Here is a 23063-nt window from a genome sequence, read left to right as displayed (position 1 = left end):
AATCAGAGCTACTTAAAGGCTAAAGTTAAGATTCGTTTTTAGCTTTCTTTTAAAGATATTTAGCAAACTAGCTTCCCTGATATCTATAGGTAGTGTGTTCCATAGGTTAGGGGCGTAAGTGACAAAGGCTGTATCCCTGATCTTCTGGCTGTTGCTGGGAACCAGTAAACCAGCAGCAGATGATCGCAGTGTACTATGGAGACACCACACATGAATACAGCTGAGCTCATTAAATCTACAAGTGTCTCAGTTTTCCACTCATACCCAATTTAGGCAACTCTAAAACAGTTTAGGGATCCCAGTGTGCAGAACTCCTCAAATGAAAGGTTATGCATTTCTCAAATGCTAGGAAGAAGCCTGTGAACACTCCTGATGTTATCACTGCTCAGGAAGAGAGGTTACAGGTTGTCACTTGTTACAAATATCTGAGGCTAAAGTTTGGGTTTTATTTCAGAAACAAGTCCTGTGTCTCCCTTCAGGCCAGAAAACGACTGGTTGCTGCTACGTTCCTACCAGTTCTGGATCATGGTGATTTGTTGCACATGAATGCATCTGCAGAGTTTGTACATGTTAGACACTGCATATCATACTGCACTGAGATTTGTTACACATTGTAAGGCCCTTACTCATCACTGTGCGCTTTATTCCACGCTTGGTCGACTGTCTTTGACCTTTCATAGGCTCAGTCACTGGTATTTGTTCATTTATAAAGCCATACTGGGTAAACCTTTGTACATTTGTACTTTTATTGAACAGAGATCTGACTGTAGCTACAGTCTGAGATCTCAAGACTTAAGACAGCTTTTATGTGCTCTGCTCCTCTCACTTCAAATAACCTTCGAAAAGATTTGAAACTACATTGGCCTGATTTTAAAGCTCTCTGAAGTACAAGGATGGATGATTCAGTTGGTTCTTGTCATTGTGCGTAGGTGTTCTAACATTTCTACATTTACCGTGTAAATTTTATGTTTTTTTATTTGTGTGGTTGTTTGGCTGTAACTTTTTGTGTGCTGCTGTCCTGGCCAGGTCTCCCTTGTAAGAGATTGTTGATCTCAACAGGACTTACCTGGTTAATATGGGTTAGATAAAATAAAATAAAATAAGATGAAATAAAATAAAATAAATCAAATTAAATTAAAGTGAATTAAGTCAAATTAAAAGGGCAATGCCATTTTTTCCCTTACCAAAATGTAGCCCAACTTTGGAGTGTTATTTAGCCCCTTCCCGAAAATATAGCTTGACATGGTTAGTACAGACAGATGCCTCAGGTGGCTTCGTTTCATATAATACCAGTATCTTCCCTCTAGCAATAAAGCATTCGCCTGTCATACCTGGTTCTTCTGCACCCTTTTTGATGCTCCTTTCATGTTCTTGTTCTCTCTGTATGCTGGTCTTTCTATTTTGAGCCCTTCATTTTTGGTGAGACATTTTGACTTAGCTAGTCTGGCAGCAGTTCCTTTAACATCTCTACATGAGCAACACGTGTGTTCTGCACATCTGACCCCAAGTGTTCACGTGAAATGGTGTGGCTGAACCTCAATCTCAAATGCAATAAATTATTAACTATGTGTTTGCATATTCAGCATGTATATATTGGTGCTGTCAGTAACTGGGTCAATATGTTGTTCTTGATATTTTTATTTTGGTGAACATTCTCAACATCTGTGTGTAATATTCTCTGCTGTAAAGTCAACATTCCTGTGTATTGCCAGTGTTATACTGAATGAATGAGCAGTGTATTTAATTAATGACACACAAAAGATGCATGAGTGAGTTAATTGCAAACTCCTGGCAAAAGTGTTATTATGGTGTTAACTTCTTATTCACAATATTCCTGTGTACTTTTTTTGAAAGCGATGCCTGGATTTACAAGTTAACTAGAGGGTGAGACAGTGAAAAACATATTGTGTTTCAGTGGATGTAAATGTTATTCGTTGATTACAATTGTTTTTGCTTGTACTGCTTATATGGCGTATACTGCTATCAAATACTCATGTGTAACCACTAGAAGGGCATATATTCTTTTGGTGTACACACTTTATTTACAGCATTATTTTGTTATATGTATATTTTGACATGCAAAAAAGTTGGACAGCTTTCCTGCTGAGGACTGGGAAAGAGCCTGCCACCATGTATTGACTTTGCCCTGTGCTTCTGTTGTAGAATTAACATGCAGATCCTGATTCGTGGTGTGAATGATGCTCTTCAGCCTGTGAGCAACCATCTTACAGCTGTTACATATGCATACTCATCCAATTCAGTGCCCTCAGGTGTTATATCAGGGCAATGTTGTATAATCTTTAGTCTCCTTAGTTTATTTTGGCTATTGTCTCAATACACTAGATTGTTATACTGTGTGTTTGATGTATGGTAGATTTTTATCTAAGTTACTAATCCATGTTTGCAGTGATACTTATAAAGTTTTTCCCTAGCCTAATTAATTCTGTGTCCCACTTAATCTCTAATTTTGTTTTATGTGCAATCAACTCATCTTCGAAAGCAAATGTCCCAGTGAAACTACAAAGAAGTATTAAGACATCCTAAACATGCCTGAACAGCTGAACTATTAAAAGAAAGATTAAGGTTTTGCTGAGTTTCCACAGTGCCGAGATATGTAAACATGAAGATCTGTGGTAGTTCTCAAACATGTACTGCATGCATGACGGCATTTCTTTGTTTCCTGATAAAGGGCTTGTTGCGGGAAGTTTTCTTTATCACAATAAAAGGCCAAATTGTGTTGTATACTTTATAAAGCTCCATGAAGCAAATTATGGTTTGTGATATTGGGCTGATTAAATAAAATTGACTTGACATGTTTATGCAAGGAATAAATTCCAATGCAAGAATTGAAAGACTCATGTTTTAAGGGTAATAGGTTTCACAAAGTGGTATCAAACAGCCTGCCCGAACATCTGCACATTACACCTCTGCTAAATTAATCTAAATCTAGAGTAATGACACAACAGCTCAAATAATTTTACAATATCATTAAAGAGACAAAGTAGATTTAAAAACACACTAGTTTTATTTGATGAAGTCCCCACACAGCAAATTAAAGAGTGTAGCATTTCCAGGAATCAGAGCAGAGAACAATATTTCCACATCTTTACATACTACACATACAGAAACCCACCACTTACACACCACATCCAAAACCTCTGGAGAAAACACACAAAGACAAGTGCACTGTCACTAATTTAGAGTTCAGTTCAAAAACAAACACATTTACAAATCAAGTAGTGTTTAAACTTTGTATCGAGGAAAACCCCACTTTAAACCACAAAGTAAACTATAAACTAATTACAGTGCAAATTGTCTCGATAGGCTTATGTCTGTCTAAACGCTTTTCTACAGCCTGTTTCATAATATTGCACATACATTTAAGATACACACCTGCAGAGCCAAACACTTGCTGACATGCTACAGATTTTTAAAGTGCTAGCTTGGAATTAGATTGAGAGCCAGCCTGCAAAATATTTGGTTCTAAATTCGTTACTAAAAAAGCAGGCTAGGATGCATTTTACTTTAAAATCAGATGAGATGTTGAAATGACAAGCCTTTTATCAGATTTCTATAACTACAAACAACTGTGCTGTGACCCCGAGTGGAACGAACCAAGAGAAGAAAACCAGCGAACATTCAGCGGTAAGAAAGAGGAATACATTCTGTGATGGAAATAAAAACGTGAACCTGCCCTGCCAATTCATTTATGCATAGACTTGTTTTAAAGATGTTCAAACAGTCAATTCTTAAAGTACAGGGATCAGGGTTCAGGCCTGTGACCTCTGAAAAGTGTAGTGAAAATAATAGAGCAAACAACACCTGTGAGACAAAATATATGTACAGTCACAGAAATCCAATATTTCTTTTTTAAATTGGAGAAGGTTTCTGTCCGGCTACATGAAGCATTGAATGTTTAACCCAGAACAAAAACCCATAATGTGTTCCACACTATATATCTAAACATTTAAACTGACTTAATCAAACCAACACCACAAAAAAGGAGGAAGAAAAGGTTGTTAGTACCATTTGAGAAACACTCCCTTGACAAAGGCAACTGAACAGGTTACAGTAATTTCCACCAATAGTGATACACATCTCGTTCCACAAGCAAACACCAACTAATAACATAACTATTTAAGATGTACTTTATTTCACTGAAAATAATATACTCTGAATTAATATGTACATGGAAAATAAATCAAACGTTCTGAAAGATCAGCTTATTATCTGACGTTTAAAGAGAAGGCGGAGATATTGAGCGGACTGTTGCGGACAAAGCTGCAAATCAAACCAAACTTGTTTCTGCGAGGAAAGGTACAGTAGTTAAGGTTTTCCAGGCCTGACGGATAGAGGTAGGTAGCATTGGGGCCCCAGTCAGGGCCAGAAACCTGAGAAAACACACACACACCGATTACCCTAACCCGCCAGAAATCAAAATATACATGAATGTACAAACAAACCAACGTGCAGGCACATATACAGTATACGTCTATACAAAAACAAGTGTGGTCGCCCGGCGAAAAGTCTCTCTAGTGTGCTCTCTCAGACTTAAATATCTGAGCTGATGTAATCAAAGCCAATCAACCACTTAGGTGATCTGTCTGATAGCCAAACTCAACGGTGACATCCCAATATGCTACACTTTGTGTGTCTGCACTGCAAGTAAACGGTGGTTTTGATAGCAAAGTGTGTTTTGTGATAGCACTTTCTGTAAGAACCTGAATAACTTTTTTTTGTTTGTTTTTAAACTGTGTTTAAAGGCTGCTAGGCCACAGAGCGGTGTGTTGCACTTGAGTCAGCACCAGAACCAACACGCTTTGGCTATGAGTGACTTTGCAGCTGTCAAACTGACGCTGACAACAAGTACCTGGTGGTCTGGTACCTGGCTGGTTAAATGGTGTTGGAGTCACATTCAGTGCTGTGCAAACAGTGAGAGGCTTTAAAATCTAAGCGACTACTCCAAATGTGAACGCTTTTTGCGAGCGTGAAAGCGTGAAAGTGTGAAAGTATGTCTACAATGTTTATCGTGAAGAAGCTAACTAGGTAGTGATCAAATGTGATGATTATCATGTGCGCAGCTTCATTCATCATTGTGCAAAAACAGCTGAACATAACTGTGACAAGGAGGAAAAGTAGTGTTAACTGTGATAGAGTCAAGAGTAAATAGGTAAGTATAATGAATAATAGTAAGGTTATAACTTTGACACCAGTGTCTGTGATCAAACCACCTACAGTAAAAACACATACAGTATTTATGTTGAGAAGTATTTTCATGGTGCTTGTGCAATGACACTAAACAGTAAGGGACCCATTTCCTATGAAAAAAAAAAAAAAAGGCACGAAGGCGCTAGCTTTAAAGTAGCTACAAGGCTCTCAGGTCCACCAAGGTTACATCTAAATCTATGCTGCTACGTTTCGACAAGTAGTTACAGAGAAGAGCCAGAAAGATCACCCATAATTAATACACACACAAAATAATCTATAAACATGTACCTGGCAAAAGAGGAAGTGTAAGTGTAAGCTCGAAGGCGTTTCATGTTAAAACAAATATTTAAAGTCGCTGCAGACTAACTTCGCAGCTAACTGGACAACAGCTGATCATAGCTGGCGATTAAAACCATGTCAAATACAATAAAGAGAGACTTTGGTATGTAGAGAAGACCTTTCACATACCAACCTCTGAAGACCTTTGTATGTGGACACTAATATTCAGCGTCATACTCTTGTGTATGCATCATACATTAATCATGCCAACTCTAAATAGGCCACTCTTTAGCAGAGATCCCATTTTCACATTTAGGACTAAAGGCCCTGATCACATCTGCTTCATCTGACCTTCAGAAAATCTATTTGGATTGTACTCCATCACCCTGTCAATAAAAACCGCTCTTCTCAGGACACACCAAAGACTAAGCAGCATCAATGTGCTTCGTCCCTCCTCAGAAGGTCAGTCTCTTAGCGGTGATGAACTCCTCCAGTTGAACCTTGCCGCTGCCCATGAGACCGAAAGCTGGATACATTGTTCCCGAACAATCCACCTGCCTCTCGTAAAGGCACCTCATGGTGTCTGCATCGTAGAAAAACACCCGGCATGCGTCGTAATCTAGGCATACACCCAAGCGCTGTGGCATGGGAAGCACGCGGTTGCCGGGGTCACCGGCTGGTGCGTTTGCAGTGGAGACGGAAGAGGATGAGGAAGCCTTGGGGATGAAGAGCTTGCCCATGCCGAGGGTGAGGAGGGTGAAGGGCTGGGAGAGCTCATAGCATGCGTCTTCACTGCCGCTGTCATGCCCACTATCATGGTCATACCTGGTGAAGGGAAGAAGAAGGAGACGATTAATGGGCATATAGACTTAAGGTTCTTACAGTTTGTATCAAATGTTTTGAAACCTATATTATGGCCCAGACACACCGAGCCATCAATTCAAAGAACTAGAGACATCAAAGAACTAGTGACGAAGGAGCCCAATTGTTGTGGCGCTTTACGTAGCCTGTGTCTTGGCCAAAGAGTGGCACATGAACACACACCATAAAGACTAAAGACAATGGCCAGCTATGCACCTGTGTGAGATGAAATAACGCCAATGCAGCAGGCGGCGATAGACTGTGTTCTTCATTCAAAGAGGGAAACCAGAGGACAGCTTCAAGATGCTAGTTAGCCAGTTAGCACATTAACAACACAACTCAGTGTTGAAAGAAAGAAGGATATTTATCGCGCACTAGTGAACAAATGGCACAAACAATCATAAACTATTTTTTGCTGAAGACCTCAGTTGCAAATACCACAATCTGACCTGATAATACGTTTGCTTTGATCTCATGCCCTCTTAACTTTAGAAACTAAAGTGAGGAAAGTAAACAACTGGCTAATGTCATCAACTCAGCTACACTGCCAATCAATCAGAGCAATTTCATTCACCGACAGGCTCCCCCAGCCTCATTGCAACATGCTTAAATCGGCCAAAAAACAGGCGTAAGTGGCCGATGAGTGCTATCCGTGCAGGACACACTGCAAAAACTAGGGCAACAGATGCTCACCGATTGCCTAACATTGACTGACGGCCAACTACCAGCTTGGTGTGTCAGGACCCTTAGAGCCAGGATCACAATCATGTGTAAAATAGGAAGTAGGTTAAAGATCCGTCCCAACACATCCTAAGTGTGTGAAGAATCAATTAATCATTTGGTGTATAAAATGTCAGAAAATAGAGAAAAAGGCCCATCATATTTCCCCAGAGCTCAAAGGTGATGTCTCCAGATGTTTTGTTTTGTCTAACCAACAGTCCAGAATACACATGCATCCAATTTAAAATCAAAGAAGACAAAAAGGAACAATTATTAATATTAATATTCATATTTCAAGGGACTTGAACCAGTGAATTCTTGGCTATTAATTGAGAGCTGTGTTAACCTTTGATGTTAGCTGTTTTACATTAACACACTGCTATTACTTATACTTAGAAAAGCGCTACATAAATCCAATGTATTATTATTACTTATCTATTCCTTTCAAAAACAAAAAAACAACGACAATAGCAAGAAAAGAAGGACTTGTGATTTTTCAGGCATTTTCTACAGAGGGAAAAATACACACTCACCCTCCAAATAACTAGTTGATTGCTGCCCACTGTTTATCACTTCGTGTACATTATGTAATTACCATAGATTTAACATGCATTTGCGTAAATAAATGTGTTCCTTTACATGCTTTTACATGAGCTGATCCTGTGAGAAAAGCAGGCTTTGTCTGAGAGTAAGCTCTTTACAAGTTTATACTGGTTCTCTTACATCACAGGATTAGGTATGACTCAAACACACTTATCGCTGTGCTGAGATTGTTTGTCTGTGCTGCAGTCAGGTATGCAACGGTAAACAAACAGAATTTGTACAGTTTAATTTCATCACATGTCGACAGATTGTGGACAAATTGTATATGACAGCTGTGTGTCCTGCACACTTGCAGTTACCTTGGGCTGCTGGTATCTCTGGGATTGTGGAACCATTCAATCAGCTTCGAGTCAGAGGCCACTCCAACTTTAACCATGTAGGAATACGGCTCCACCTTGAAGGCCCAAAAGTGTCTGAAAAACATGCGGAGCAATTACTTTTTACTGCAGGACTACAAATTTAATGATCCATTGTTGAGATAATTTTCTGATGTGTCCTCTGACAATCCTGGTGCAAAACATCACCTCACTCTCTGAATGGAGGTGAAGACGATAAAGACTGGCAGTTTAATAATCCCACCACCTTGTGCTCAAAAATAAAGTTCCATCTCTAATTTCTCTCTCTTGAATATTTTATATCCAGACAGCATGACATATTGGTCGTCTAATGAGCAAGAAACCAGAAAGCTTTCACACTGCATGCTACAGTGCCTCTGTTCTGTCGTTTTTGCCTAAATTTAACTCTAATTATCAGATGATTGTACAGCTCATACCTTTTTTCCCAACATTTAGCCTCATTTTGCAACATTAATTTGTTAAGCAACAAATTTAATATACTGCTGATCACAACTTCTTTTTTGCAAACTCCCAGTCTTGTCAGTTTTCAGCGTACCTTCCCTGAGAGATGCCCGTGTCCCCAATGATGTAGTCGAGTTGCATGTAGCTGCCCGTCTGCACACGCTCTGCTGCAAGGAGGAAGGCCATGCTCGCTACACTCTCCACAGTGTCCCGTCGCTTGTTCAGAATGAGCCGCTCCGTGCTGAAGCCACACTTGTCGCTGAACAGGAAACCAAAAGCTGTATGTGAAGAGACAGGGGGCGAATGAGCCAGAGGATGGACAATGGGAGAGAAGACAAAAAGACAGAAATGTGGACAAAACAGGGGCAAAGGAGGGAGGAGGAGAAGAGATTAGAAGAAAGAAATCATTAAGCTCAGGAAAACAAAAAAATGTGAGTGCACACAACTCATGCAAAAGACAGTTGTTTATTCCGTTAGGGAACTGGAGCTGGGTAGGTAAGAAGAGCTGACACATGAGGGCGCTATAGCACAATCTTAAAGCACTACACAAGGACATACTTGCCATCATCATCACACTGTGAAGAGTAACAGCCATGAAACTCTATCCTCATTTCTTATGTGCAGCTGCCATTTATATTCATCATCTGGGTGCAATTAAATGCATTCTATAAATAGTTTGTGGGCCAAAGGCCACGATTACAATAATCCAGGGTACATGATTATGCCTGTTCACTCAACCGTCCCATGCAATCCAGGGTCTACACTGGGGAAGACCGGTTAATTTGCATGCGTCTAGGGAAGTCCTTCCAACAACTAGGCCATGATAATGATAATAGTATTACCATGACTAACGGGTGAAAAGACAATGCTGCAGCTATGTAGCAGGGATGCACCGATACTGACAGTTATCTTGTCGAGCTAAACTAGAAGCTTAAAGCCTAATTTTTTGTTCACCAACACTAGTTGTGTTCACTCAAAAAAAAATAAAACAATGGATCGGCTCAGCTGAGGTTTTCTACACCCATGTTGCAGAGAAGCTGTGACATCTGCTCCGTGCTGTAAATTAATGCTGCCAGTCATTAAATAAATAATAAAAGAAAAACGGGGGCAAACGTAATTGCTGCAGCATGAAATTAGTCCCAAAGCAACGATATTTTAATTTGACATGCAGTGAAGAAGTAGACCTAGATATTTATAGTATAGATTTTTTTTTTTTTTTTTTTTAACAGTGAGTAAGTGATGAGCACCTGGGATAGAAAACTGTGTCTCAACTACAATCAGACCTTGAAATCTGTAAGTTCAGCATCCATGGGCTCAAAAAGGGAATTTTTTTTTCAACACAACCAGCATATTGGCTGTTAGAGATGCTGGGTCCATGCTGGGTTATTACTCATCAAATGACTCAATCCAAGGCTCAATCCCAAAACACTCTGTGCCTCTATCACTTAGCCCTACCCCTTCGTTTTGCGTGTTCATGTCTAGGGGTAGGTTGTCCTTCCTTTGGGGGGCTTTTTGCCTTTATTTGATTGGACAGTCATAGCGTGAAAGAGGAAGAGAGAGGGGGGATGACATGCAGCAAAGGGCCGTGTGTTGGAATCAAACCCACGGCCGCTGCAGCAAGGTCACAGCCTTTGTACATGAGGTGCCTGCTCTACCAGGTGAGCTAGTGGGCACCTTAAGGTGTCCTTCTTATTCTTGTGGGGAATAAAGGGGTAGAGCAAAGTGTTAGGGCTACACGGTCCTTCAAATGGAGAGTTTCCAGAGGCACACTTCAAACCAAATGTTATGAGAAATCATTGGCAAGATGGCCACACAAGCAATAAACAAAACTCTCAAATGTACCGTCTTTGTTCATAGAAATGTAAATATTACGATAACTATTGCATTATGTTCTTTCAATGTATTATGCTTCTTTACTTCATGACAACCATTAAAGAAGACATTGCTAGTGGTATGCTGATGTCTGGGTAGCTTGTGACGAGAGACCATCACAGTCCCATATTCTGGCATATTTTTATGACCGATTCCTCCCTTGATGGCATAGGACGCCCAAAATTTAACTTAAGTCCAGAAGCAAAGTAACTGTGCTTGTTACCGCTCCTCTGCTACTAGTGCAGACTGGCAGGGTAGGAGGACAGGCTGTTAACATTAGCCTTCAGAGCATCACATGGCAGTGTTCTTTTTTATTTGATGACATGTTTGATCCAATGATAGTGTGACAGTTAGTTGTGAACCAATTGCTAGCGTCCATGCTTTTCTGTCTCCATCAGATAAATGGCAAATGTCACTGTGATAATCCCATCACTGAGATAGTCATGTTTTTTTAAGTAAACCCTATTGATGATGATACTAATGACATATCTGGGTCTTGGAGGATTGTCCCATTTCATAGGGGAAGATTTCAGCCACTATCCCTTGTAACTCTTTTCTGGGGGACAAAGGGACCTTTGAAAATGAGGAGCAGAGGTAAAAACAGGAAATGGGATTGGGCCCAAGACTGACAAACGCGGATGAGCAAAGACCTAAGTGCTTACACGTTGTAATGCGCTTATAATTTTAAGGGTATGGCTGAACACGTTTGCTGTCTGTAACTATGTCCACTCATGCTTCGTCATGAGTAGCATTTTTTTGTGTGTGTGCGCGCCAGTTCATGTTTTGTCCTCTGCCTTTCACCCTGGCCTGAAATGTCACCTCATTACTGACGCACAGTGAATCCATCCACCCAGTCTTACACGAACCAGAGAGCACAGGAATGTGGAAGCTCCCATCACAACACAAATGACAAGGCTTGTGCAGAGAGTGACGTGTCATGTATGCATGTGTGCAACAGACTGACTTTGATGCAGGCTCCTGCCACGGGAGGGGAAACTGGGGAGTCTGGAGTGTGTCAAAACTAAGTGACAGTACCACAGAAAAGACCTCTGGAAATCCCAGACTTCGCTCTGACAGTATGAATAATCAGCGCAACCAGTGAGGAGAATGAAATAATTGCCGAGCAGAACATGAATCAAAGCAACACAGTCCCTTACTGGGCGGATAGGATCTGAATTCAAGTTCAGCAGATGGTTGGGGAGTATGATTGTTGTTAATGAATTCCGCTTTGCGTCTGTCAGGCATGCCTAAAATGCTTGCAACAGATGCAACTGCAGGTTTCTTTTCCAAGCTGTCGCGCTGTACAGCACCCTCCACTCCCACACACTCAGACAAAAGCTATATTGGTTTCAGCCATCTGAGACAAAAGCCATCACCATGGTGATAAACTAAAACGCCATTGTGCTTTATTACCTCTGTCGTGCAAGAGAATTCTAAATTCAAAAACAGTGAAGCAGCTGTCATCTGATAGTCTTTCCTAAAATCCAAATGCAGAACATTCAGACGTGCTCAGAGAAATAAACGGGTTAGAGGAGCTTAGCCGTTGCTTTGGCCAAAAGAGGCCCAATAACAGGGGCTGGTTCTCCTGTACATAATAACACTCTGTCACTTCATTAACACACTTAGCATCAACAACAGTAACAGACTGAATTGATTGAGCTTAATGAAAAGTTTCTGCCATTGTTTTTGTCTTCAGGAATTCAACCGACATCTTCACATTGCCTCAACATTTCTCTTCCTCATATTCCCTCCTCCATTTATGTCCAACTTCAGACTCAAAGGACGGACCAAGAGCACACACCCATCATGGGGGAAGAAAAGGGAACAGACATGTGCAGCAAATTAACTGGAAACTTTCCCCTCACTTCTCAGTCTTACCTGGTGCAGGAGGAGTGTGGAAGGTGACCTCAGGGCTGTGGGGGCTGAACATGGAGTTCCTGCAGCTTCGGACCCTGAAGGCGTACAGGCTGTCAGGGTCCAGGTCACACACCACAGTGCTGGGACCATAAACCCTGTCTGTAGCCCTCCAGACACCACTGTCCTCACCGTCCTCCTGGGACGGGGATTGGCCCGGGCCTCCGAGTCTGGAGAAAAAGAAGTATATCAGCAAGTCATTTAGATTCTTCCACTTAGCTATAGCTTGTCTGTGAACCTACACAATCCTCCACTCGTCTCTTGCTGGTATTTCTTTGTATGTGTGCACCCACCTGCGGTATTCAAGCACGTGGTGATCTGTAGGTAGGTGATCGTCAGACAGCCTCCAGCAGATTGATGCCTCATTATAGACTCTGCTGTTGGACAAATCAATCAGAGGAGGGTCCGGAACTGGAGAGGAGTGAGAAAAGAAAAGCAAGATAACAAATTAGTAAAATGTAAATCAGAAATTGCAAGATAGTCAACGTAGGTCATGCTCTAATAACTTACATGTAGTAAATAAACAAGAGGTACTAAAAATAGGGATGGGAATCTCACAATTCAATTCTGATTCAGAAGGCTACGATGCATTTATAAAATGATTATTGATGCATCTTGATCATAGACTGTAAAAATAATGGACATAGCAACGGTGGCATCACCCACTGGTTTGTGGAATAGCATTTTGAAGCCTTGAGTTCGGCATTTCAGCCATCGTCATTTTGGATTTTTGGAGTCAGAAGACATATTTGGACAAGAAGCAGGAGCTGCGGAGGAGCGAGGGGTGGATCTGACTGAGAAGCCGAGGACACTATCAGCAGACAGCCTGTAACTCAAAGTGGCCCGCCCTTCATTATGTGTAACGTTAAGCCTTGATAAAATGTAAACAGGTGTTATCAAAAAATGTAACGGCCGTACGGTTGCCATGATGGAGAAAATTAGCTATAGAGAGCGGAGTGTTTTGTACCAGGCTGTAAACATGTTTATTTCTGCTGTAACATCATGCATTCTAACATGGGGGTCTATGGGGATTGACTTGCTTCTGGAGCCAGCCTCAAGTGGCCATTCACAGAACTGCAGTTTTGGGCATTTGCATGTTGCCGCTTGATGTTGATGCATCAAATTTTGTTTTAATTCCTATACATGATTTAATTCCTTTAATTTTTTCCTCAAATGTGGGCTGGATTGCATCCATCTGCGGCGCACTGCATTGTCATTTGTCCATTTTCACCGTTGGAGCCATGAATTAATTTAGCAAGGAATGGATTTTGTAAGATAAGTAAGTTTTGGGATGGTTTATATTTCTGTATTGTTATGTTTTTGGTTAGTGTTTTAGAATATTATATATTTTGTGATTGGGGTTATTGGGAGAGTGGGGTCACACGGGTATGGGCGGTGACACTCTATAGTGTCATAATCTATATCAGCATCTCATCTTCACCTGTGTGGGTTTTTTTTTTTGGTTGTAGAGAGAGGGTGAGTGGGTCACTGTATTTTTTATTGACCGCACTTTTTTCACTGTGATCATTTTGATTCCAAGTTTGTGCACAATATAATAAGTCGATTATTTTTCTTTTACATGTATTTAACAAATTTTTGGATATCAGTGGATCTTTTGTTGGTGTGTCAGACAAGTTAACCAGGCCCAGCCTCTCAGCGACTTTTAGTTTGTTTCCTGCAGACCCTACACTTACCAAAACTCAAAAAGTACCCTAGTTTGGGACGTTAACATGATGCACATGTTTATGTTCATTATGTTTTACCATCCACATTGACTTTTCTGTATCAAGACGTAATCTTTCAAGAGAGAATCGCAATGCATTTAAAAGTTAAGTTTCCCCCACCTTCAGTCTAAGATTTTGTGCTTAATGTGTGCAATATTCAGCGAACAAAATCCAAGTTTTAAACATACTGCACATGGCAGAGGTTCATGCTGAAGAACTTGTTTCTGGTGATTTGCCAAATTCAACAGATCTCATGCATAAATGAAAAACCTACTAAATTCCAGTAAAATCTCTGAGTCTTAATCATGCTTAGTATAATGTTTCAGCTCAATAACTTGGGTTTAAGCAAATGCCGCAGTGTGAGTGTGGCAAAGATTAGATTTGTCGGGATCAGGACTATCCACTCAGGACAATGGACAAGACTGTCTTGCATAATGGAGCCTGTTAAGAGGTTTTCACATAGACGCGCTGCCAGGAAATGCACTTTGTAAAGCACCCCCACCACCAACACCACCTCTCTCCTCCTCTCTCCCACTTTCACCTCCAATTTTCTTCCATCTCTTTACCATGGCTGCGTCACACCACATTCTGCTTCTTCTATTCCACTTTCTCACCATACTTCCTGTTTGTTCTCTCCATGTGGTGGTTGTAAAGATTTCCTGTAAAGCATCAACCTTTACAGTCATCTACTGTAGCCCACTTCCCATCCATCCTCTCATTGATGTCAATATAATCCACTCCATGCACCTTATCATTTACTGTTCTCACAGCCCAGAGCTCATTTTTCTCCAGAAACAGAATCACATTACTGTAACCATGTAGGTCACCCTCTTTTCTCTCTAAGATCAAGGCATTTCTCTGCATGCTTCATTCATTCTCCCTGTGAGAATTGCCCTCCTCATCTCCTTTGTACCATTTCCATCCCTCTAGTTCTTTATTCTTCCCATGTTATCCATCTTTTGACATTCCCAAACCCTCTCTTTTCTAAAGCACTTTCCCCCTACAGGCAGATTCCCCTTGCTGACCAGTGTCGCCACTGACACAGAGCTTTCTGGGCCTCAAAAGTCTCTCAGCTAATCCTCAGTCTCCAAAGTCTTTTTCTCCCAGACATAACTTTGCTTCGAGAGCTTGTGTCCTCTAACAGCCCAGTGCATTTTCATGTACAACCACACAGTCATGTTAGGGTTGAGCATGGTCAGCAGAAATGTGTCCACCACTACAGATTTGGGAAAACCTGTTTCTACTGCAGCAGCTATTCAGGTCAGGCTATGTAGCAGATCAGGGCTGGATTCCTGCATGATTTCGCAAGTCCAGCAGCCTCATAAAGTAACGTAATTTGGGCAGACCTGTAACACTTTAAAGTTATTGTTTATTGGAACCTCAGAGCTTCCCTGATGAAAGAATTTCAGTTTTACTGGTTTGAGTCTTTTGTTACTAACTCAAGTGTTGTCTCACATGAAGCAGTTGTTTTTTGCTTGTATGGAAGTTCCAAACAAAAAGATAAAAATGCATCAAATGTGATCAAGTAATCTATGGTTATTTTTAACCATTTCTTAATTGAATACACAGAACATTTACTGCATCATGATGTATATCATTACCATGATATAAAATTACCTACACCGTGACAGAAGATTTTCGCCGTGTCGCCCACGCCTTACATGCAGGATTTTTTTTTTTTTTTTTTTAAATTACCTTTCTTGTTTCTGCTGCTGTGCCTAAACTTTGCAGATTTCATTTTATTAGATTTTTTGGGTGTCTTAAACATCTCGCCAGGGAGAGTGAATCAAAAATAGCCTTTAAAGTAAACTCTGGCTCTTTTCATTTTCATCTGTTGACTAATGGGCACAGAACAAAACTACAGAACAAAACTGTCTGAGCAGAGACTTTGATTGTTTCCTTTTCAACTCATGTCACAAAACAAAAGCACTCTCATGTAAGTTCAGTAGTAAGCAAGCAAAGTAATGAGTTATCACTCCACTGTAAATCAAGTGACAAACAAGCCAATGTCGGAACACCTCTGCCATCAGTCTGACAACGATAAGCCAATATTTCAGTCATTTCGTTGTAGCCAGTGGATATCCAAGGCAATGCACTGCTCATCGTTTATGGTTTGACTGGCAACTTGAGAAAGACCCAGACAACATTTTGGCTAATCTTTGTAAACAGATATCTGCATAGAAATCAAGTGGCAACCAAGCGGGGCTGAAAAATGAGGCAAACACATAAGTGCCAAAAACTGCAGTTCCTTGAATGGCCACTCAAGGCTGGCTCTGGAGGCCAGTCCATCCTCACAGACGCCCATGTTAAAATGACCAACTTTACAGCAGAAATAGCTAATTCCCCCCTTCATGAAAACTGTACAGGGATGACTTTTTATACAACTGAACTCACCCATTTGCATTTTATTAAAGCTTAAAAGTTATGCATATTTAAGGGCGGGCCGCTTTGAGTGACAGGCTGTCTGCTGATAGTGTCCGAGCTTCAGTCAGATCCACCCCTCACTCCTCCACAGCACCAGCCACTTGCCCAAATATGGTCAATTGTGGCTCCAAAAAACCAAGATGGTAGCAGCTGAAGTGCCAAACTCAAATCAGGAGTCCACAAAACAGTATTCTATGATATGAATGCAGACAAATCTGGAAAAATATCTAAATCCTCATATGATAGCCCTTGGATTCCAATACTGCCTCTTGGCTGATGCATTCCACCTTTTCTTGCTCTCCGCAGACATCTGACCTGCAGGCATCCAAAGCCTGCTCAAATGTGATTGGTCAATCCTACCAGGACTACAAACTGAACAGATCCTGCATACATATGCAGATCTGTTTATTCAGATTAACTAGCTGCTAACAATGACAAAAAGGTTTTATGTTTTCACCCGTTTTCCAACAGATGGAACAACAGGCAAAAAGCAAACAGGGCAGTGAGCCATCCGACACAGCAGGCAGCAGCCACCAGAGTTCAGTGACTCAGAGAGAACAGCACCATTGATCACATACAGTACAGGCTGCTGCCAGACAGAGAGCAACAAGGCCAAGTTACTCTGCAGGAAACAGCTTTCTCTTGGGTCCATTCTCATTCCAACACTCCCTTTACAAATGTGAGACGACTGGACCTTCAACTCCTCGTATCTTTGTTTATTAAATTAAAACTTTTCTACTAAAGTGGAAATAGTTGAGGAGCACTGTTCTCAGCCTGACACTGAGGAAACTCCAATTTGTAATGGACCACAAATGGGCATTTACATGTGACAACACAGTCTTTCATGGCCTCTCAAGAGGTGAAGCAAGGGGTCAAAATCTGCAAAGGGGCCACAGCTGGGTTAACACTTGAGAGCACAAACACAGCGTTATCCAAGAGGGGAAGATGTGACTTGAAAAAGTGGAGGCACTGAGAAAAACCTGACACATGCAGTGTTAAAGACTGACGAGATGGCTGGCATTATATTCAGAACTTTTCAGTGAGGTATTCACTTAAGTTTTTTATGACTCTGAAGAGGAAAACACATGACAGCAACGTCTTTGCAGTCACTTTAGACTCCTATTTAAAATCAGCCTCAAGTTTCTCCAAACTAAACATAAATGTGTTTTCAGTTTCCTGTGTAATGGGCGTATAAGAGCTTAGGGGCACTGTCCAGGGATACTATAGTGGTTCTTCACTGCTGCATCATCTGCCAAGACTTCAATTAAATTACTGCAGTGTATAAATGGCCCCTACAGCTTCTTTTCGCTCTCTGAGCTCAGACTAAGAGCTTCAGTAACTCCCGCAGGCTGCCTAGATTAAACACACACATCACTATGACAGCCACCCAAAAGACTGCATGCAGCACGTTCCCAAAAGAATGCAGCAGTGATTCGCTTAGGGTACATTTTTATATAAAAAGACCCATTATCCCCAGTGTAGAGATTATAGGAGAGTCTCAAGAGGCAAAATGATGAATATTCAGTCATTTTCCACTCTAAAGCATATTTACATAGTGTTTGGTTTGCACTTAAATGCTGTAGATGAGAACGAATACATGAAGATATAACGTCTCAAAACTGTTTAAGGAGCTTTGTATGACATTTTGAGCATATCTATGATTCAGAGTCTGATTCATGTTGTTTGTACATAGTTGTCAACATGGAGGCAGCTGAGCTGGCTTGCAGCTAACGGTGCTCACAGCGGCAACAGTGCTGACAGAGCTAATGGTGGTAACCTGGGGTGGGGGGTGGGGGGTCTAGAGGCTTGTTGCTACGCTTCTGCAATAATGCCGTGGGTCGGGGACGGTATTATCGGCAGCCCTAACAGATGTATGAGAGCAGTGCAGGGTGGCGGTGATAAGCTAGCCAGTGGATTTCCCACACAGGACTTACATGCACATGCAAGCAAACCTTCTCCCACAACAAAGAACAGATAAGCTTGAATAACAACACACACAGAGGGAGCGTGGCATCATTCTCTGCTCACGACGCCGTTACACCACTACATCTGTACATAGTAAATAGTTGTTTGCGGCTATATTGATGCATTTAATGACACAAACCACACACAAAAAATGACAGACACACAGGACTTAAGTTTGTTTTCTACTTCTGCCAGGCTAAAAGTGTGTGTTGAGTTACATGTAAGGTTTTTGCTAATTTGGTTTAAAACTTGAGTTAATATTAACTAATGCTTTCCTTTAACATTATTCAGATTAGGAAAATAAAATTAACATACATAACAAAAACTGTAAATAAACATCACAGATGGTGAAATTAAACATTCTACCACAGCTTCGAAATTGGTTGTCCAATCATCTGAATCATCTGTGTACAGTGTACTGTGTTCTGATGATGCAGCTGGTTGCTGCCTTTTGTGTAATGTCTCTAATCCCCTCACCCCTACCTCTTTCTTATTATATTTTTCTTTTTTTATGTGTCTTCTATAAGTAGTTGCTTCTCTAATGACTACATTTGCCCAGAAGGATCTTCAAAGACTGAAGAAAATGTTGGCACATGTAGAATTCCTTCTGTAAATCCTGACATTTCCCATCATTTCTTTTCACTTCAAGTGTGGACTTGCACCAGAAAAGACACTTGATCCATTGGTAAGCATCCAGTGTTCTTAAAAGTCCAGGTGAAACTGCATTTCAAGAGTATCTAGCTTCAGTATTGTGACAAATTTCAGAGTGAAACAGGATAGGCAGGTGTGATAAAGAGTTGGGAGGAATTTGATTTGATTGTACAAATGTGGGTGTGTCATAACAGTGAGGCCCTGATGGTGTGAAGTTGATGGGGCAGTAATATCCATCAGGGAGGAAGAGACAAAGCCAATCATATGCTTCATATAACGTTAGTTGCTGAGGCACTCCGCTGTCACATGCCTTGTGCATTATCTGGAGCTGTCACAAATACCACTTTCCTCACAGTGAATAAATTCTAGCCTTCAGGCCCGAACCACAGTATTTTGGGGAAACAAAGACAATCCAATGTAGCATGCTGTTGCTAGGTAGCTATCTCAATAATAGCTCTTTGTGGTTAAAAGTTGCAGACTGATTGATGTGTGTATGTCATGACATTAGTGGTTGAAACTGGTTAGCTGCATAAGCACATGTCATATTTTGATTTACAGGAAGAAAAGACGCTTTTTGGTATTTTTTTGGACATACACTGTTAAATAGTTGCCAAAAAAGGCAAAGGATTTGATCTAAAAAGATTAAAAACCACCAACTTCACTGTCATTTGTTTAATGATTATCCAACTGTTTCTTCTTTTAATGATCCATTTCTAGTCCACGAGTCTCGACAGAACCAACCGTCGCCTCAGCGATAAATCTCACATCACTGATTTTAAACAAATCAACAGGGTGGCGCTGCAGTGTAGCAACAAAAGCCCAGAGCCAACAGTCACTGAGACAACTGTCAGTTAGCTGCATCCACTCGAGGGGTAATGGCTCCATGCCAAAGTGACCTCAGCTTTGCCTACGATGTCAGCAACGTTTAATACATCAATAATTCTAATATTTCTTGAATGCTAACATCTGGAAGCACAGCTGCTTATCAAATCTAAACCATTTACTTTGTATTGAGATCGACCACCTTATAGGCTCTTCTTTCACAATGCCCCCCAAACCTCAAACACCAGTCAATTGTCTCTGGCTAACTGTGACTGAAAGAACTGTCACAACTAACCGTCACTAACTGCAACAGTGATATTCAATACTGCTCTCAGCTGCAGTCAGTGACACACATAATGTTGTCAGGTTAGAAAGGAAGGCATGTAAAACAAGCCTCGGCCAGACGCAGCCAGATGTCAGAAACCATTACTCAGTCGTTAAGAGTCCATCTCAATCTCCAATCCTATCATTATGCAATTAAGGCAGGAATGTGACAAAGGTGGATCCAATATAAACACCATTCAACCCTTATGTTAAGTGCGGATAATGACAGTGTAATACCTATACTTCTCCAGCTTTAGTTGACTGTATGAACTGAATTTTAGCCATGTTAACAGCTTACAGGGGTTATGCTTACCTTATTGTCTGTCATACCTATAATGTTACAATGTTGAATGTTCCTATTACATGTGGCAAAAGACTCAAATATTAAAGGTGAACGTATGTAAAGAAATCCCCATGAGCAAACACCTCAAGCTCCAGATCGCTCTGACTACTCTGTTTTAATGGTTTTCACAACTTTTGGGACAAACTGATATCAGATCGTGACGGATTTCTTCATATGGTTATCTGCGTCATGCTTCTGCAAGTGTTAACACTGCATACACTGCTATGTGTATCTACATGCCAGCAACAGGGAAACATCATCTTGGTTGCTGTTGTTAATTTCTCTCAGATTTTGGATCATATTCCTGCTGAGCATTTTCGTCAAGTAGCTTTATTAGTGATTTTTCATGTTATAAAGTGCTGCTATTCTGTTACAGAAACCAAGATACAGAAGACCCAAGGCTGGGCTTTTCAGGAGGGGACTTAAAGAGACAGGTGCTAAAACAGAGCATTATAGACAGCGGGTGAGTACGGGTGCTTCAGCACAGACAGTATGAGGTAAATTAAGTGTTTTCTGACCATTAAAGCATGTTAACATGTTCTAGTAGGAACCCAAAACTACAAAAATGAATGAGGAAGGGAGCATAATAGGCCCCCTTTAATCTGACAATGATTATAAAACTTTATTAAATTCCACATTCCAGCTGCCTTGATACGAAGGGTCTCATCTTGTGAGGCACTGACGCGGCCTCTGACTGACCCTCTTGTGATTATTTAGACATTTCTGCAACCTGCTCAGTTTTCAGACCTTTGATCTTTGCTCTGGGAACGTTTATTGATTATTTGTTGTTATGTCTGATAACCTATCAAGTTGTTCAGTCCTTCATTGCCCTGTGAGGTTTTAAATTCAGCACTAATATCTATCCGTACTCTCACAAGCTTGTTTACAGAAACTCTCTGGAAGGTTAAGCTCCTAATACCAACCTAGTTTTGCAAATAGTGACCCTGCAAGATCCCCAGTCATTGCAAAATCTTCTATTCTGTGACTAAACATCCACAAAATCTTCAGGTGTGAGAGGGTGTCAGACTTTACCCAGCAAACACAGACATTGAATGACACTTCTTTGAACATCCAATCAAGACGTCCCATAGTGTTCAAAAATAGTCCCAAAATTAAAATTTAGGCAAGGAGTCCCAGCAATGACAAAATTCAACCTTAATATGACATAATAATAAACTAAAAATAACCCATGCAGCACTCCAACCCCAATCGTGTGGGTGAAAGTCCTGTGCTTTATCTATTTATTGACCTTGACTTTATGTTTACGAGCACTTTGTCCCTCTTGACACTACGTCACCTGACTTTTTGGCAAAAAGCCTTGAGGGTAACTTTTCCAATGTCTGATCAAAGACAGCTTGGATAAAGATTTTTGTCTCTTACAAACACCTCAGACTCAAAACGATGAGACAAGAATATAATTCACATGTAGATATACATAAATGGCATAAAAATATTTTTCAAACTGAAAAATGGGCAGTGGACCTTGGTGTGGATGTCTGATCACAACCATTTCAAGACCAAACAAATAAATTGTCTGTAAAATGTCTTATTAATAAACAATGGTACATGCATTTGTTTTTTTCATAGCAATAATATGATGAATATTTCCTGGTTTGTAAGAGAGGGTCTGAATGGACGTGGAAACAACGCCACAATCTGACCATCTGCCTCACCACCGCATGACAGTTTTTGGCCATCAGTAGGGACCATTTTTGGCCAGAGATGTGATGTCATTGTCCAACCAGAGTTTACTGAGTAGTCTTTGAAGAGCCTTTTCAAAGTGCTACGGCACAATATAACCAGACACATGCGCATCTCTTGTTGGCCAAGTCTTCTATAACATTTCCTTCCATCTCGAGGAATAATTGTGTGGAATAATTCTTCTAATTCATTTTCTTTATTAAGAAAAATTAAATATGCCAGAGAAGTATGTCTCCTTTCTTCCCTGGGAAACTTCTACCTAAGCAGCCGTTTACAGAACAAGCCTTTTGTAAATCAGCAGACCAGAAAAAAAGCTTCACAGAGCAGTAAAACCCACTGTGAGTGTATCCGGGGTAGTAACTGTTTATCCCACAGATGACCTCTGACCTCTTAGCACAGCAGAGTTCACAGGGCCGTGCATGTGATGGACAGGTGACGACAAACAGCTTATTCTGACCATGTGTCTTTTTTTCAAAAGCTTATGTTGTTAAAACTTTTTAAAGTGGCAGAGCTCTGCGTTGTAGAGCAAGTTATGTCATGGTCTGGAGGACACATGAACAAAGACCAGTTTCATCTTCAGAGAGGCACAGAAACAGAAAATGTCACCATATTTCCCTGACATGAACTGATGGTCAGTTTTTCCAGCTGTATGTGTTCAAACTATTGCAGCTTGTCCTTTGACAGTGAATCTGTGAGACATGATGTGTGGAAACGCTACAGTGGAACCACATTGGAACAGAGGACCCCTTAAAACAGGGGCCAGAAAACAGCCTGAAGACATGGAAACAATTCATGATTCACCCCGGGTATTTCTGCACAGTTGCAGATGAAGATTAGGCTCTTCTAATATTATTA

At 40.8% G+C, this 23063-nt stretch overlaps 1 protein-coding gene across 10 annotated transcripts in view; it reads right to left on the bottom strand.

The window, feature by feature from the left end:
• Window positions 1-3006: 3006 nt before the first annotated feature.
• Window positions 3007-23063, bottom strand: part of trim36 (tripartite motif containing 36) — a 49369-nt gene continuing 29312 nt past the window's right edge. For all 10 annotated transcript variants that reach the window (XM_050050505.1, XM_050050511.1, XM_050050507.1 and 7 more), the window contains 5 exons: window positions 12548-12665; window positions 12219-12424; window positions 8563-8746; window positions 7971-8084; window positions 3007-6312 (listed from right to left, as the gene is read on the bottom strand). In XM_050050505.1, the coding sequence (XP_049906462.1) occupies window positions 5943-6312; window positions 7971-8084; window positions 8563-8746; window positions 12219-12424; window positions 12548-12665 (992 nt within the window). In that variant the 3' untranslated portion in view covers window positions 3007-5942. The remainder of the gene's footprint in view (window positions 6313-7970; window positions 8085-8562; window positions 8747-12218; window positions 12425-12547; window positions 12666-23063) is intronic.

Source organism: Epinephelus moara, chromosome 8 (assembly GCF_006386435.1).
Source record: "Epinephelus moara isolate mb chromosome 8, YSFRI_EMoa_1.0, whole genome shotgun sequence".
Taxonomy (NCBI): Eukaryota; Metazoa; Chordata; class Actinopteri; order Perciformes; family Serranidae; genus Epinephelus; species Epinephelus moara.
Note: the sequence above shows the minus strand (reverse complement) of the source record. Positions and strands in the feature narration are given on the sequence as shown.